At 37.2% G+C, this 18,621-nt stretch overlaps 1 protein-coding gene across 2 annotated transcripts in view; it reads right to left on the bottom strand.

Annotated features, from left to right (window-relative positions):
• SPATS2 (spermatogenesis associated serine rich 2) overlaps window positions 1-18,621 on the bottom strand; it is a 149,332-nt gene that overhangs the window by 10,537 nt on the left and 120,174 nt on the right. For both annotated transcript variants that reach the window (XM_028125719.2, XM_028125718.2), the window contains exons 5-9: window positions 18,462-18,511; window positions 16,378-16,639; window positions 14,457-14,636; window positions 11,324-11,459; window positions 1,173-1,231 (exon numbers count right to left, since the gene is read on the bottom strand). In XM_028125719.2, coding sequence (XP_027981520.1) covers window positions 1,173-1,231; window positions 11,324-11,459; window positions 14,457-14,636; window positions 16,378-16,639; window positions 18,462-18,511 — 687 coding nt within the window. The remainder of the gene's footprint in view (window positions 1-1,172; window positions 1,232-11,323; window positions 11,460-14,456; window positions 14,637-16,377; window positions 16,640-18,461; window positions 18,512-18,621) is intronic.

The following is an 18,621-nucleotide window of genomic DNA, read 5'->3' as shown; positions in this document are numbered from 1 at the left end:
ATTATATTAGCCTATCTCTTTGAAATATGTTTGGAATTTTCTGTAAAAGTTCTGTTTTTAAAAAGCACCTTCTCAAAAGGACTATGTCTTCTCACTAGTTTTATTTTATCTGAAACTTCTTCAAAATAGAACACAAAGGTACATGAATGGATCGAAATTGTCACATTTAGACATTTCAGGATATACCACTCGATTTAAATGAAATCTCACTTCTGAAAAACAGTGGAGAGTACCTGTTCAACATTTCAGATCAAAACTGAACTCAGCTCCGTGTCTCCTCTGGCCCATGACCATAAACACAAATGATTTAATTGTGAGTCATCATCTCAACCCATTTCCATTCTTACCAGTTTGAGAGCAGGTTAAAAGAAACACCCTCCTAATTACAAATCTAGCATTCAGCACATGGAGGTAAAACCCACTGCTGAAAAGCCCCAGTCAGTGCCATTGTGGAAGCTGCAACTGACATGCGCTTCTTTCCCTACAGCTGTGTATCTTTTACCTAACCTTTAACAGAAAGGACAAAAAACGTATCTGGTTCTTTGCTACAAAACCCCACAAATTACCCAAGTTAGAGTCTATTCTTCCAGAATCTTTTAGTAGGCTTTCAAGGAACCCTAGTCATGATATCCTAAAACTTAATTTCATTGAATTCCCCTACCTAATGATCACAGCCACTGAGTGAAGACTGTTCTAAAACCGAGAAAACAGAGAAAGTTCGGAGATAGGTAATGACAGGAATGTTTATACTAACGTGTAGGTAACCCAGTCAAGTCTCCTCTGATTATGCCAAACGTTTTTTGCCAAGTAGAAAAAAACCCGATGGAATTGTTCAATCACTGGAAGCTAAAACCAAAATAAAACAAAACCCAGGCACCTGCAAGGATACTTTATTTTCCTAAGTTGGTGCTGTGGTGGCAGAAACCATGAAGTACTCCCTTAGACATTGAATTTTACATTCAAAATATTAAAATTAAAAAATATTAAGAAACAGGTTCTTGTAAGGTTGTTTCACCTGAAAGGATTCATATGCCAGGGCAGTACAACTGCTCAAGATTGTTTAAATAAATATATAAACTCTTCTAGTGGCATTTATATTGAGCTTTTGTTATGAGGGTCAAAAGGCAAATACGTACTAACTGGTAATAGCTTTAACTACAGATCAATCTTACTTGCTTCAGCTTTCACTTTGTCCATTTCAGCAAGCAATGCCACTTCTCGATCCATTAAACTAGGAAAAGATGACAAAGGGAAAAAGGTTTGTCAGAAACTCAAACAGAAATAGCACATTGTTAACAGTGGAGAGAGACTTATGAGTTTGTTCACTAAAAGCATACTACCAAGTAAACCCTGTGTGGACCACATAAAAATTCTGTCTCGCCCTAAGCAAAGAATATTTTAAGGATTCCAATAAATAGACCTAATTTCCTTTTATCTCTATGTATTACAGTAAACCAGTAGGTGAAGACCAAGAATTGAAAACCAATAGGTGGCAGTAGCAAGCTACAGAACAATTCTCACTAAATTTGTGTTAAAGCAAAAGTCCTTATGGAAGTTACATATTTCCACATTTGTGCTCACATATTTTTTATTTTGGTCTATAAAATTGGACAGCTTTGCTTCTAATATATTTTACAAGGCAATACCCCTTCTGGGGCATGGTAAATTTATTCACAATAAGAATCTGTATATTCTCAACATTTTACCACAGTTGTGCCAAGTCACTGGCACTTTAGTCTGTTTTTTTAAAGTTTTTCTTAAATTCCAGTGAGTTAGCATACAATGTAATACTAGTTGCAGGTGTACAATATAGTGATTCAACACTTCCGTACATCACCCGGTGCTCATTACGAGTGCCCTCCTTCATCCCCATCACCCATTTAGCCACCCCCTCTCCTCCCCATCTCCCCTCTGGTTACCATCAGTTTGTTCTCTATAGTTAAGAGTCTGTTTCTGAGTGTGTCTCTCTCTCCCTCTATTTTTTTCCCTTTGCTCATTTGTTTTGTTTCTGGTGCTTTAGTCTTTAGAAGAAAAAATAATTAAAAGGTATATATACATTGTGCTGGTTCCAGGTCAACATTTAACAGTAATCCAGAAAAGAGGAAATCAAAGGTTTCTGGTAGGTTTTTACAGAAAAAGAATATTAAATGGGTAATTAGAATTTTCTCCACTGCAAATGTAAACGGTTTGCAGGCACATAAAGCTTTCTATGTCTTTATAAAAGAGCCCACCACCTTCAACGTATAGAGAGGCAATAGTCTGCCCTAGTTTTCAACCAAGTAATTTTCCTTACCATATAGGTTTTATCAGTGGTGAAAAAAATCTAAAATTTTAATACCTACATAGACATGAAATGTTCCAACTCTCTTCAAATTTGCTATTCATTCCCATTTCTCCTTTTGAATAGGAATATATCTATAGGGTTAACAAAAGTTGTACTCTTGTTTCTCATTGTAAAACTAATCACACACATACATAAACACACACACATATATATAAACACATACATATGAACACTGATTCAACTTAGCTCAATATGTAGTGATGTTAGCACAAAGTAGTTAATACAGAGACTACAGTGTGAGGCACAAAAAAAGGATAAGGCGGGGTCATCCCCTCAAGGAGCAAAATCCTTTATAGTGAAGTGCCAGAGAACATAGGTTTGATCATCATTACGCATGATGTTAATAAACAGACTTGTAATGAAACAGATTTGGTGGGCATATTAATCCAAAAGCACTAGACTGGAGAGAAGATGCGACTATTGTAGGGTAGCAATACTCTGCTAAGAAAGCACTTCCCACACCTTGACAATATTTTGCTCCAAGAACTCTAGCAGCATTTGGAATACCTAAAAGCAAAACAAAAGCACAACGGAGACAGGAGTTGCCAGGCCTCGATTTTGACACCACTTCTTTTCTGTTGCTGAATCACCTTAAGATGCAGACACTGTGTCCACCAGATGACAAATATGTCTCTGGCAAAGCTTGTAAAATATTTATTAAAAGACTTCAGCAAACAAGTAAGCTTTCTGCAGCTTACAAGCTTTATTATGAAAAAGTAGAATGTCATGTGACACATTTAGCAAGAAAAAAGTTCTGCACCGTCACAATCAGACTTTTCTGTGGCAGTAGGAGCTAGGAAGTACATCGTGTTGGCTTTTTTTTCCCCTGCAGGAATGACTAGTATCCATTTAAATAAACTCTGTTTTTCAACTGACTCACTGGTGATCATAAGAAATCCAGAGGCAGTTGCACAGACAACCATCCAACCACGCCATTAAAAAAAGTTTAACTTTCTCATGCCAAAACCCCCCACTGAAAAGGAATAAGCGCTTCTATTGCTTGTTTGTTGTTTGTAATGTCTTGCCATCTATTGATAACATTTATTGAGAGGTCCTGTGATGTCAGCCAAGAATTAAACAGAGAAATCTACTCATTAACTCAGGCTGTTGGGATATTTTCTCAGAAAAAAAAAGCCTGATGAAAATTCCAATTTTCCTTAAAATTTTCACAAGTCTTTAATATATAAAAATGAATCAATGTTAAAATATAAATGCCTGACAGTTAGCTTTTCTGATTGGATGTAAGCGCCTGACATTAAAGCTTTTGATTGCCAAGACCTCCATTTCAAAGACATCTCAAATAAACAGACTGCCAACTATACAACACAGCCAGGCTGCCCCACACATGAAGCTCCTCTTTTAGAAAGCCCTGAGTGACCCACATAACTTGAGTGGCCCTACTTTTCTTCCCATTCTTTAAATCTTGCTCTTATATTTTAAATTCACCAATAAAGAGTGAACCCACAAAAACTTAGGCAACCCACTGTCAACCCCAATCTGTGCTCTGTTTTAGCATACCTTGCCACGTGGCCCTGGGCATGCCATGCACCCTCTAGGACATGTAAGTAATAAACCTTGTGTTTTTTTTTTCAAAGTTCCCTGATGGCTGTTGCTGAGGTGTGTCTTGCAATCATAAGAACCTCCAGGGCTGATCCAGTCACAATACTAGCTCAAATACGGGCTCATCACAAGTAATGTGGGACCCAGGTGAGTGCCCCCCAGGCATTCCTAGCTGACAGCATCACCACAGATAGGCTGAGACCAACACAAAACAATATAATAACAACTTAATTAAAAGTACATCACATAATGTATTACAATTGTGTAGAATGACCATGTTTTTAGGTCATCCAGGCTAAAGCATTTAGAGGTGACATGTCATGATGTCTGCAACTTCCAAATGGTTCCACAAAAACACAACACACACAAACACACACAGTACTATCCTTTCATCCTTTTTGTATCTTTGAAAGTTTTCATAATAAAAAGTTGGGGAGGGAGTGCCTGGGTGGCTCAGTCGGTTAAACGTCTGCCTTCGACTCAGATCATGATCCCAGGGTCCTGGTTGGCTCCCTGCTCAGTAGGGAGCCTGCTTCTCCCTCTCCCTCTGTGGCTCCCCCTGCTTGTGCTTTCTCACAAGCTCTTTCTCTCTCTGTCTCTGTCAAATAAATAAATAAACTCTTAAAAAAAAAAGTTGGGGAAATATGTACATTACCAAATAAACAGGGAAGGTGGGAAGAGTTCAAAAGTGGAAAGTATGTTAAGCATAAAGATAAATATCAGAGGCTTTTTTAAGAATTAAAAACTATAGTTTATTGTAATACAGCTTTCTAACAATGTGGAAACTTAAGCTCAAGTTTTTCATCTGTTCCTAAGCTAAACGGTAGTCCCTGAATAGATCTGTGGCCAAGAGATTCAAAAGTACCTGTGGTTTGAGGTAACAGTTTTAGAGGCCATAAATGCAAGCAAGGAGTCCTCTCAGAGAGTGATGAGAGGCTCACTCAGAAGGTCAGACTTTCTGTTACCTTGCTCCTGCCAATACATGAGGGCACTAAGTTTGCAACTGTTCTCTCAAGGTTCTCCTGAATGGAAACACACCACAATAAACATCTGATACACTGGATTCTGAAACTGCTAATGAAATTCAGCTAAATACGGCTGGAACTTTATTTAGAAAGACAGCAGGTCTTATTAAGCCCGAGCCTCATAACAGTGCTGAGAACTTCCATATCTTTTCTTCAATCATGAAAAATGGTTTTAGATGATTTGTCACTGTTACTAAGGGAAAAGATTGGTAAATGTCTGAAGTTCTGTATCTCCTTCCCTCCTTACCAAGACTTTTTACTATCTTCCCATTTGCTCAATTTATTCTACAGCTTTTATGTAATTTATTTAGTTGCTCAGAATAGTTTTTCCTGTAGTATTACCATTCATATCTCTCAGATATATTGTATGTCCATCATTTGAAGCAAACCCTTTGATTAATATATTTAACATGTAGATTACTGATTCTAGCTATTGCCTTTGGTATTCCTTGGTACCAAAAAATTGTTAACTATCATTTGCTTATGGTTGTTACATTAGAAAACAATGTTATAATGGAAACACATCTCTGGCAGTTCCACAGCTAATTATTTTAAGGGACAATACTCTAAACCACTCAATAATGTTAGAAAATATTTGTACTTGATTATATTTGCTGAAAACCTAAAACTTGTTTATTCTAACTCCACTAGCCAATCAAAGCAGAAGTCAAAGCAAACACCTTTATTTCTCCAAAGACACTTCCCTCTTCTCATAAAAACAATCGAGAGAACTGTCAGTAGTTTTTATTAGCAGAAAACTGATTGTTTCATAGATTTTGTAGAACCCCATACTCCCAAGCACTGGCCTTGGTGGAGTATGGTACACACATGTAGGCTCAAAACAAAAACAAAAAACCCCAGCTAAGTAGCCAGGTCATCATACTGAGTTGAACAAAATAGGTAAAATTAATTGAAAGAACTACCTTACTAAATCAAATTTGGATCTTGTGAAAGTTGTGGTGGGTTCTTCTTTGTCTGGAGTCCTTTACAAAGCATGTAGACATGCGATTTCATATTTCAACCATCTGAAGTAGCTTTTAAGAAGTTAGGATATGAATACAAGCTGTTCATTTGGAACAGGACCTCAATGGATAACTTTTCTTTCTCATCTTTTCCAGTGGTAAAAAGTGTCTCAATTCTAAAGTAATACTACAGACCATATAACTCAATGATATTTTACAATATATTTAGGAAAAAAAGAACCAGTAGCAAACCAGATTACCAAGGAGTTTATTGTTCAAGTTTCTGGCTGGTAAGGAAAAATGGTTAGAGTGTTAAGCCATCTAGCCAGTAGCTGACTAAATCCTCATGTGAAATGGTATGGCTGTATGTTTTTTTTTAAATCCTCTCTCTCAAATTATGATAGCAATGTCTAAAGGGAGACAGGTATAGCTTAGGAAGGCAAAGACTGAAAAATAAAGGCAAACAGAGATACCTGGTAAGACAAAGAAAAAGGAAGCAGGGTATAGGAGAAAAGTGTCACTTAATACCAAGTATGACTTTGGGCTGATTATTTTTTTCTGTGCCCATCTTTTCTCATCTATAAAGTGAGCATAATACTGTAAGTGATATTGTTAAACAGATTAGAAATATGTGCCTAAAAGCTTCTGACATACAATAATGGCTCAATAAATGGCAGCAGCAACTATTAGTCTAATTTCTGTACTCATCTTGATTCCTCAATTTCAGCAGAATATCTACTCAGTAAAATGCTTTCATATTAACTTTGGTAAATCACTATACTTTCCAGATCCATTGTCTAGAAATTCTTAAATGAACATGCACACACACTAGCACAGTGTAGGCAGTTATAGAGAGGTGAATCAAAGATGACTTCAAGTGAAAAGAATATGTTACAAAATTATGCTCACTATGATTACAATTATTAAGATTATGTATGCATGTAGATGGGCAACACAAGGAAACACAGAAAGTAAAAAATTAATTACGTGTTGTTAGTAGAGTTACAGGACTTTTGCTTCTATTTTTAAAAACTGTTATAATGATGGGATATACAGTAAACATAAAAAGGAATCATGGAACCTTAAAAAAAAAAAAAGAAACACAAAATTCAGATTCTTTCATCAAATGCTCTCGTTTTACCTTGGTCTCTGACTTCATCCCTTATTACTTTCAACTACTGCCCCCTTAGCAGTAGCTACACGGTATAGAGTCCCTACATGTCCCTTAGCGGTAGCTACATGGTATAGGGTCCCTACATGTCCCTTAGCGGTAGCTACACGGTATAGAGTCCCTACATGTCCCTCAGCGGTAGCTACACGGTATAGAGTCCCTACATGTCCCTCAGCGGTAGCTACACGGTATAGAGTCCCTACATGTCCCTCAGCAGTAGCTACACGGTATAGAGTCCCTACATGTCCCTTAGCAGTAGCTACACGATACAGAGTCCCTACATGTCCCGTCTGTGCCTCTCTCTGCTTAGATCAGGCCTCCTAAATGCAGTGTTCTAGTCCCATCCTTTCTGCCAACGTAAATCCTGTCTTTCAAGGCTTAATAATGATTCATTTCCTTTTAGAAATCTTTTCTAATTGACCCCACTCCATAGTTACCTTTCCCTTAATCTTCATACCTTCCCCACAACTAGGATCCAACCTGAAGGATATGTGAATCATAAGTCATTTTAAGTTGTGACTTAAGAAGAGTGATTTAGGGCTTCTGAATTACAAAGTAGTATTTGGATGGACTATTCCTTCTTATAGATTTATTTTATTGAACTAAAAAAATACTTACAAAGGCTTTTACAGGCTCAGTCAAAATCTTGGTCCTACTCATTCTACCCTGTTCCATAATAACAAAATTCCTTAGTCCCTACATTCTCTCTATCACATAGACTTTATAAAAGCTGAGAAGGAAATAATATATATGACAAGTACCAAGTCTCTAGCATTCTTTACAAGCTTTAGTGAGAAGTGGGCTATCAGTGATAGATGGGATGACAATCACAGGTTACTGGGAGTTAGAATACAGAGATTCAAACACTCAGTTTGCAACTTATGATGTCACGTTAGACAAATTGTTTAACCTAAGACTCAAATCCCTTTTAAACAGTAGAGCTAAATTTAAAATTCCTACTTTGCAGGATAGAAATCCAGATAAATAAATCATATATGACTGAATATGTTTGGTAAACTGTAATTTTCATGTTACTAGTTATTTTCACAGATGGTTAAAAAGTTAAAATTTTAAATTAAAGAACATCGAAAACCATGCAGGCCAAGTATTAATAGAAATAAGGTATCATTGTACTAAACATGCAAAAACTGAAGAATAATTTAAACCTATAGAGTGCTATGGACATTTTTTGGTAACACATTATTATATCAGCCCATTCCTTTATTTCTATGCTTTTTAGACATTTTTGAAAATGCTTTGGTTCATAAAATGATACCTAAATTTCCACCATCTTTATATGGACTTTAGATTTAAGCATCTAAAAGCCTTAAGTAAGACTACTGGTAGCTTAATATGAGAGGAAAAGGGAAGCTCAAATAAAAGGAAGTAACTTTTCTAAGATAAATGGGGAATCAGCTAGGAAAAATTTCCATCTTAAGCATAAATTTACATTGACTTTATGTATTGTAGAATTTCAAATTTCTTATGCATTTTCTCCTTTTAAATGAGTCTTTTGACTTTCAATAAAATAGAAGTTTTTATTTAAAAGGCAAGTTGAGTGTGTTTCCTGTTAGCATTTTCACTAACATATTACATGACAACTATCCAAAATAATTTATCTACGGGCACCTGGGTGGCTCAGTTGGTTGGGCGACTGCCTTCGGCTCAAGTCATGATCCTGGAGTCCTGGGATCGAGTCCCGCATCGGGCTCCCTGCTCGGCGGGGAGTCTGCTTCTCCCTCTGACCCTCCCCCCCTCATGTGCTCTCTCTCTCATTCTCTCTCTTAAATAAATAAAATCTTTAAAAAAAATAATTTATCTACTTTAGCTTCATGTTCCATTCCATATCCTGTTCCTTAATAGCCTTAAATTTAAGTCAACTAATAGCTCCAACAAGGTAAGTCAGACAAATTTTATGAATGAACAAGAAAAGTAAACTTGGGTCTAGATTATTACTGGATCACCAACAAACAGATTTTAAGTTTTATAGTTTTTATATACTGGAAAGCCTCTGATTTTACCATCCTACAGGTATGTGTCAGCTTTCATTGGGCCCCAAAATGAAAGCAGTTATCCATATAATTCCCCTAGTGCCTCATCGGGGTAATGGAATCTTATCATTGCAAATTTGTTAAAAACACTTTACTTTTCTTTTATACTATAACCAATACAAAAAAATGGCTTCCTAAGTGACAATAAGTCCAAGCTCTGGTTCGGTGCCAAATGGAGTTAGCTCACCTGCCAATTATGTCTCGAAGTAGTAACTACAAGGGGCATTGAAATAAGGTAGTATAAAACCCAATCAGCCAGAGAGAAGGGCACCAGCAGGAAAGGGCAGGTAAATCTCTTTCCTCAAGTTAAACTGACCTGGTTGCCAAGTCTGCTAATCAATCCTAAATACACAGTTTCCAGACAGGAAACCATTTCATTTGTCATTTATTGAAGGAGGCTCCTCCTGGCTGGGTTCCAAGTCAACAGGAACTCACAAATCTCTCTCCCGGAATTGTGTTTCCTGGTTCAGGCTGGTTCTGAATAGAATCAGATCCTGTGGCTAAATAATCAGTAAGCTAAACAATGATGGAGACCAGAGGCTTATCAAAGCAAAGTTGTGATGACCTACTCTTAGCTCTTTATTCTTTTCAAAATGAGTCAATAATATCTGATATGATAATAATCCAGGTCAAAGGGCATGATGCTTCCTCCCAGATGGTTCAGAAAGAGTAGAAGCCAATTACTTAGAAATATTTCCAGAAGAATTAGAGCTTAATTTAAGTTTGAGAGAAGTGGTTGGATTTAGAGAAGTATAAAGATATAGAAGAACATATTAGGATAGAAAAGGGGCATTAACAATTATATGGAAGAGGAAATGTGAATGTTAAGTCTTGAGACAAGTAATCTGGCTGAAGTAAACATGTATGTAAGAAAAACAGAAGATATAACATTAAGTTTCTAGCTATAAAACCTGAAAGGGAAAACTCAGGATTCGGGACAAAGCATGGGTAGATCAACAGATGAATTATCTATCTTAAAAGTACTTTTTGGTTATGATGATTTAGTGGACCATTCTACATTTTGCAAATGATAAAAGTAGGTGTCAGCAACTTTTTGGAGGCTTTATTCTACATCTTCGTTAATTCACCCCATCTTCAATTCTGCTGGAGGACTGAGGCTATCTACATTTCCTCTATCTCTTGTTTTCTGTGGCATGAAGTGACCAAACTAAGTTTATGAACAGAGACATGGCTGAATATGACTACAGACAGGCAAGAAAATAGATGGAGCGTTGGGAGGAAGAGTGGGGTAGGGTTCTCTGTATTCATGAACCCGTCCTCTCACATTTCAGATCTAGGTATATTTTACAAAGAAGCAGAGTAGACAGTCTTAAATCCCCAAACATCAACCTAGCTGCTTGTCTTTCAACCACTTTACTGAATTCGGTCCTCAGGGCTTTTCTGTTTTCAAAAAAGTCCCTTATAAAATACAAATACCTCCCCAGAAAGGAGTTATGGTTTCAGTATTAGTTAACACCTTAATATCTGATAGTTAAAACAGCTGCAGTGTTCAAAAACATTAGAATATACTTCTCCCCCCAAAAGATTCTATAATCAAATACACCTGAGAAACAGCACAGTATAGCTCCCTCTTGTAGCTTTGCAGTGCACATCAGCATTGGAAAAGCACTGAAGAAGTCCAGTAGTAAAATGTTTTCAAATCTCTTTAATTACCAAACCCTATTTCCCCTATAGAACACATATTAATATATTTTAAGATACGAGTATTTTTTAGAACATAGTTTGAAAAACACAAAATTAAAATAAGTCAATGACTAATAATAAGGCACAGAAGAGACAATTCAGGCAGGTTCAATTAGGAAGGATGACAGGAGGTAGGAAAGCAAAAACAGATCTTTTCTACTTCATAACTTTGTTCAAAAACATCATGTCATTTGTTGCAGGTTCTTGGTTTAAGAGACAGACCCTAAAGTAAGGATGCATGATCTATTCTATAATTATTTATCCCTTTCCGAACACTATCAACCTCAGGCCCATTCCTAGAACATGAGTTCTTTGTACCACCCATTCCCACACTGCAACCAAAAGGAGTTGAATGAAGCAGAAAGTTAAATATACCATAGGACTTCTAAGTTTCTCCCTACTATATAGAGCAGTTAAGAGTCAGGAATTAAAGAACCTGGGAGTGGCTGACCATCTTCATAAGTGATCCTTTTTGTGCCATTGTGATCAAAGGCAACTTAACTTACCAGCTCTGCAACTCAGCAAAAGCTTGTTTCATTTTCTTAATGGAAGCATCCATCTCTTCTTTAACTACAACTCGATACCGTGCAAGAGACACTGTGCAGCGCTGGAGGTCTTTCACAGATTTTTCAATATTGGAACCTTGGGGAAAAAAGCCCCAAGAATTAATATAAAAAAGGAGCACAGGTAACTTGAAAGGTGGATATGAACACCCACGCATGTAACGTAACACATGTCACATGGACTAAGAAAGTTCCCTAAGTGGCCACCCTCCTCGACAAAAAATTGATGTTTTCATAGATTTAAAAAAAAGAGGGGTGAGGCACCTGGGTGGCTCAGTTGGTTAAGGAACTGCCTTCGGCTCAGGTCATGATCCTGGAGTCCCGGGACTGAGTCCTGCATCGGGCTCCCTGCTCAGCGGGGAGTCTGCTTCTCCCTCTGACCCTCCCCCCTCTCATGCTCTCTCTCTCTCAAGTAAATAAATAAAATTAAAAAAAAAAAAAAAAGGTATCCTGGCCAAGATGGAGTAATAGGAGTTGGATTTATCCTCCTGTCTTAAACAACTAAACACATACACACAGACAAAACATATGAAACTGGGTTTTCATAAAACAGACATTAGGCAGTACTTTTTCCCTGAGAAAACAGAAACGAAGTGAGGCCTATGATTGCCCCAACCTACTGCCGCAAGTTTCCAGGCTGCAGTGCAAGGAGGAGAAATCCTAATCCTGAATTGAGGGGACAGAGTTGAGAACCGGGGAGGCCAAGGTGGCGAGTATTCTAAGGGCAGAATACTGGAGAGGAGAGAGCTATACAAAGATGAGAAAATTGTACAGGAATCTACAGAGAATTCTGAATGCATCGGTGTGAGGAAACTACTGAGACAGGAAAAAGAACCAGTAGAAAGGAACAGGTAGAACAATCCCCAGACCTCACCCAGACCACAAATAGTTCGTGTTCACACCAGCCAGAATGGGGCACCAGTAGAGCACTTGGAAGGGTACTGCCTCAGTAATGAGGCAAAATTCTCTCTAAAGGCTACTCTAGTTCTGCCTAACAGCACTTAAAAGCAAGCCTCAAACTGTTACCAAATAACAGTCCAGAACAAATCATAAGAATACTTAAAATAGGGCGCCTAGGTGGCTCAGTGGGTTAAGCGTCTGGCTTTGGTTCAGGTCATGATCTCAGGGTCCTGGGATGGAGCCCTGAGTTGGGCTCCCTGATCAGTGGGGAATCTGCTTCTCCCTCTCCCTCTGCTGCTCCCCTTCTTGTGCTTGTGCTCTCTCTCTAATAAATAAATAAAATCTTAAAAAAAAAAAGAACACCTGAATAAAACACAAAAATATCTAGCAATCATGGGGCGCCTGGGTGGCTCAGTCATTAAGCATCTGCCTTTGGCTCAGGTCACGATCCCAGGGTCCTGGGATTGAGCCCCACATCAGGCTCCCTGCTCAGCAGGAAGCCAGCTTCTCCCTCTCCCACTCCCCCTGCTTGTGTTCCCGCTCTCGCTGTGTCTCTCTCTGTCAAATAAATAAATAAAATCTTAAAAAAAAAATATTTCTAGCAATCAAAAAAGAAAAATTCACGTCTGGTATCCAAGAAAAAATTGCTAGGCATACAAAGAGGCAGACAAATATGACCCATAGTGAAGAGAAAAATCAACTAACAGAAGCAGATGCAGAAATGTCACAGATGTAGTAGAATCAAGTAAATAAGGACATCAAAACAGCTATATAATCAGGTATCATATGTTCAAGAAGGTAGAGGAAAGCATAAACATGTTAAGGACAGACATGGATGATACTTTAAAAAACCCCAACTGAACCTCTAAGAGATGAAAAAAAGACAATGTCTCAGATGAAAAATACACTGGATGGGACTGACAGCAGATTAGAAACTGTTGAAAAAAAAGGTTAATGAATTTGAAGATAGCAACTTCAAAAACTATTCAAAATGAAATAAAACATAGAAAAAAGGCTAAAATATAAGTATTTGAATAGGTACCAAAGTTTCAAAACTCTCTAAGTGACAGGATTCAGTAGAATATAATTCACCATGTAGACACTACAAAATTAATAAAATTCTCTCTCTGTAGTACAGTTTGAAGCATTATATGTGGATAAGCCAACTTTGTAGATAAAGATGAAATATATTTACCTACCCAACACATTCTAACCAGTTTCTAAGAGTTCTACTGACCTCTCTATATTCACTAATGTCAAAGTTATATATATAGTTGATAGGTGGGATCATGGATCTAAGAAGTTTATAATGTACCAAGATACAGATTTTCAACTTTTTATTTAAATTCCTCTTCATTTCTTTCCAAATCTACTTAAAAGTTTTCAAGCATCATCCTTTTCTTTTTGTATGACTGAATATTTTTGATGTGCTTTTCTGCACCAAGCTGAGGGTTACATTAGATTTAAAAGGAAAGCTTCACTAAATTTAGCTCGTGTGGAATAAATAATTCAATAAAGCGCTACAGGTTACAAGTGTCTTACATTTCTATGTTTCATTTGTTTAGTGGAGTGGACCACCTTGCTTAGATGTATGACACTCTATCATCTCTACCTGTTTAATTATTGGCTGATTATTTAAATGATTATTACAGTTAAAGAAAAAAGGCAAAGAGCTACCACAAGTCAATGCTGAGTACTTACTTAAAAGGAAATGATCTTGTTTAAAGCTAAAGTCTGACAGATATTACTAAGAGCACGAAGTTGTGAAGAGAAATGAAAATATTTTTTTAAAATGTCATGTCAGAGATGGCAGATCTTTTTACTATTAAGTCAACCAGGAGATAAAAAGGAAGGAAACGGTACAAAAATGTTGCAGTAAAGCAAATAAAAGAAACAAGTTAATGTTAGCAGAAAAGTCATCCTGACCAGTAGAGTTTGACTTTCATTCACTAAAAGGATCTCTGTCATTGTAACAAGACTGTAGAACATCTAAAATAGTACCAAACTCCAACTGTGCACATGGAGTTAGAGAGGGGTAGTTACTGCCTTAAAAACAGAAAACGCATTACCTGCTACCATTTTGAGACCTTATCTGTGGCAACAAGGAGATAATCTGCCCTCGCTAGCCAAAAACAGATTTTTTTTGTTTTCTTTCAAAGGTAGGCTTCTGATTTACCTAGCTTTTTGTTGGTGGAGGAGAGCGGAACATCTTCCATCCCCAGATTTGAAAACTGAGGTGCTGTGGTAGGTCTTGAAAGAATTTTGGCAGCATTCCTATTTTGTTGAGAATTCTGAGTAGACTGCGTAGTCGAAGACTTGGGCTCAAAATCAGAGATGCCATTCTCCAGCATGGACCCTGTCAAAGAAAGAGGCCAGTATTTTTAGAGTAAAATTTAGGGTATATCAATCAAGCAGTCTTAAGTATAAACAAATAAGGAAGGTAAAAATGTTTCAGGCAAAACTACGCCTCTTAAAGGCTGTGAACAAAAACAACTGACAAAATAGAACAAAGAACAGAAGCAGTTGGACGAGGCTACAAGTAGCATCTGGCTCAGCCCTAAGCTGCATCCTGAATGAAGATGACACATCGCTAGATAAGCTAGCTTGTTCCCTCTATCTTGGTAGCTCTGGGCACAAGGAAGTGAAGAGAGTCAATAGCACTAATTTCTGATAGCTTCTGTAAGTTACGTTGAGGAAAAAAGAATTTTACACTGTTCCAGGGAACGAAGAATTTTAAATGTTTTAGGAAAAGGGCAAAGAGGAAATAAGAAGAGAGCCAGCTCAGAAAAAAAAGGAAGCCACTATCTTTGGTTTGGTTGAGGTCAGCATAGGTGCTATATCTTTCTCTAAGTCTTTTTGTATGAGCAAACTAATCAATAAAAGAACATCTAAGAAGTATGGAATAATTCTTAAATTGTCATTACACTAATAAGGCTAGCAGCAACAGAGCAAGGGGCAAGAGATTAACAAATAAGTAATTAAAAAACCAATTTTAAAAGAGATATTCCTGAGGTGCCTGGGTAGCATAATCGGTTAAGGATCTGATTCTTGGTTTCAGGTCAGGGCCTGATCTCAGGGCCATGAGATCGAGCCCCATGTTGGGCTCCAAGCACAGCACGAGTCTGCTTAGGTTTCTCTTTCTCTCTCCCTCTGCCCCTCTTCTATGTGTGCACTCCCTCTCTCAAATAAATAAATCTTTAAAAAAAAATAAAAGAGATATTCCCAATATCTTCCCAACATTCAAAATAATTAATAAATGTGCAAGATACGTGAATTTACAACACTAATCTTAAATCCTTACTAGAAAACAAATGTGGGACTATAAAAACCAACAATCTACTTCTCATGAAAGCCATGGGATTGCAGTTATTATTATACATTCCTCACTGTGTTGAGTCTTAGAATAACGCCATCGACATCATCTCATCATCATCATTTTCTTAGTAAGTACACAATTAAAAAAATCTTAAGGTCACCTTCTGTAATCTCTAACTACTAAGGGATTATTAAGTTAGAAGATGTCCACAAGATTGACTTAAATTAAAATTAAAATATGAGACAATGTAATAAAACCTATATTTTTCTTGGCCTTTGATAATTACATTTGACCCTTAAACAACATGGGCGTTGGGACACTGACCCTCCCAGCCCCCCACAGTTGAAAATCTGTATATAACTTTGACTCTCCCAAAACTTAATAGTCTACTGTTGACCAGAAGCCTTACCAGTAACATAAACAGTTGATAAACACATATTTATTTTATTCTTTATATGTATTATATCCTGTAGTCTTACAATAAAGTAAGCTACAGAAAAGAAGATGTTATTTAGAAAATCATTAGGAAGAGAAAATATATTTACAGTACTGTATTTTTTGAAAAAAAAAAAAAAGATCCACATATAGGTAAACCCACACAGTCCAAACCATGTTGTTCAAGAATCAACTGTACAAAATGAGACTCTTTCACATAAAAGGCAACAAAAACTAAAAAGTAAAAGACTAAAACTAAATGTAATTTATTGATTGCTTTCTCAACCAGGAAGCCCTTGTATTTTTCAACAGAAGGCAACTTTCCAAGACCTGTTAATAAACTCACCTGTTCTATCCAGCATATGTGGTGTGGCCGACTCAGGATCTTCCAATTCTCTGGCATCTACTGAAAGTATCTCCATACCCTCACTGAGAGAGTCCACAGACTCAGTATCATTGATGGCACCGTTGACATGGTAACCATTAATACCACCTTTCTCTGAAGAAGGCACAGACTGTTCCTCTTGAATGGATACTGATTTACCGGAATCTGGGATACTGTTACTTGGTTCTGCTGCAGGCTTGGGTTTGCTTTTCTTCTTTTTGTTCTAATGATTATTAAAGATTTGAAAAAAAGAAAAGAAAAAGAAGACGCCCACAATTCAGAGAGGTAACTCTAGTTACCAAAGATAATCAATGTTACCAATTTCTCATATGCTCTTCCAGAAATTGAACACATTTTTGCATATGTTGAGCTACTGACTAAAATAACTATGTAAAATGCTTTGGATGAATTCAAACACATAAATACAAAAATTTATGCATGGTAAAACTTACCATAAGCAAAATCAAAACGTAAATTTTAAAATGTGAAAAACAATGTCCAACCTATATACAAAGAACTAAATTTATACAGAGTTCTAACAAAAAACAAAGAAAACAATAACCCAACAGAAAAAAATGGTATAGGATAGAAACATACGGAACGAAGTGCAACCTCAGTCTAGTAAGAGACATAAATTAAAACTGCACTGCAGAGGATTCTGGGAAGATGACAGAGGAGGAAGCACCAGTAATCTGTCTCCCTAGACAACAACCACGCTGGCAGGACCCATCTGATGTAACTATTTTGGAACTCTGGAGTCTACTGAAGGCTTGCAATTTGCAGGTGAAGACCTGGATAGTAAACTGTGGTTAATTTCAGTTAGTATCAGCTCCTAGTATAGAAGCAGTTACCCTAGGGGACAAGCAGCTGCACACCTGTTCTTGGAGCAACTTGCACAAATTATGGGAGCCAGGGTAGACAAAAAGAACCCCGTCCTCCAAATACTGGTGATCTAGGCTCTGATCACTGACTACCGCTTTTGATTACAGAGGTGCAGACAAAGAGGCAGGCAGCCACAGCTGGACCTCCTCCCATTGTTGCAAGCCCCACCCTCTTGGGCTGAGTGACTGCCAGGGGAATACAAAGAGCAGTGCCCCAGAAAACTAACAATAACAAAAAATAAGCAAACCCTGAGGAAGGGGGAGAATCTGATTTCCAAAGTTACCACATTGTTAGATTCAAATGTCCAGTTTTCAACAAAAAATCCCAAGGCACAAAAACCACACAAAAAACAAGTATGGCCTATTTAAAGGGAAAAAAAATCAACAGAAACTGCCCCTGAAAAAGATCTCTTGGCAGATACATTAAAGACGAAAATAACTGTCTTACTCTTAACTATAGAGAACAAACTGCTGGTCACCAGAGGGAAGGTGGGTGAGATAGGGGATGGCAATGAAGGAGAGCACTTGTGATGAGAGCACTGAGAGTTGTAGGGAAGTGTCGAATCACTATATGGTGACTAACCGGAATTTAATTGAAAACTTAAAAGAAAAGAAAATAACTGTCTTAAAGTTGCTCAAAAAACTACAAGAAGATGGTGGAGAAAATCAAGAAAACAAAGTATGAACAAAATGGAAGTATCCATAAAGAGATAGATAACCTAAAAGAAATTAATAAAGAAATACTGGAGCTGAAAAGTAGAGTAACTGAAATTTTAAAATTCACTAAAGGGATTCAAAGGCAGATTTCAGCAGACAAAAGAAAAAACTCAGTGAACTTGAAGACCGGAGAATGGAAATTGTCAAGTCTGAGGAACAGAAAGAAAAAATATGGAAGAAAAGTGAACAGAGGGGGGCCTTGCTGGCTCAATCTTTAGAGCATGACTCTCAACCTCAGGGTCGTCAGTTCAAGCCTTAAATCACATGGAAGAGACTGTGTGGTACTCTACGTACACAGCTGTGTTTCAGTGTCACTGAAGACTTTTTTAAACCAGATGAAGTGAAGTGGCATAGGTAAATCTTTTCTTTCAAATATTTTTGCAGGGCCTAAATTTTTTTAATAATACAAATGCCAATATCATGGTTTTAAATTTAATTCATTTTTACCTTTTTCTTGCCTGTTACTGTCCATTCTTTGAGTACTTCACTGGCACTACCTGTAAAAGAAACCAATTACAGATTTTCTCTCCTGCCACATGCATGGTCAACCAGGAATTAGTGTCCCTGCATTTTGTAATTGCTGGACAATTTCCAAAGTTCCTAATAG

Source organism: Eumetopias jubatus, unplaced genomic scaffold (assembly GCF_037043125.1).
Source record: "Eumetopias jubatus isolate StellerSeaLion01/CBP00866 unplaced genomic scaffold, mEumJub1_p1.0 scaffold_8, whole genome shotgun sequence".
In the NCBI taxonomy this organism is placed as follows: domain Eukaryota; kingdom Metazoa; phylum Chordata; class Mammalia; order Carnivora; family Otariidae; genus Eumetopias; species Eumetopias jubatus.
Note: the sequence above shows the minus strand (reverse complement) of the source record. Positions and strands in the feature narration are given on the sequence as shown.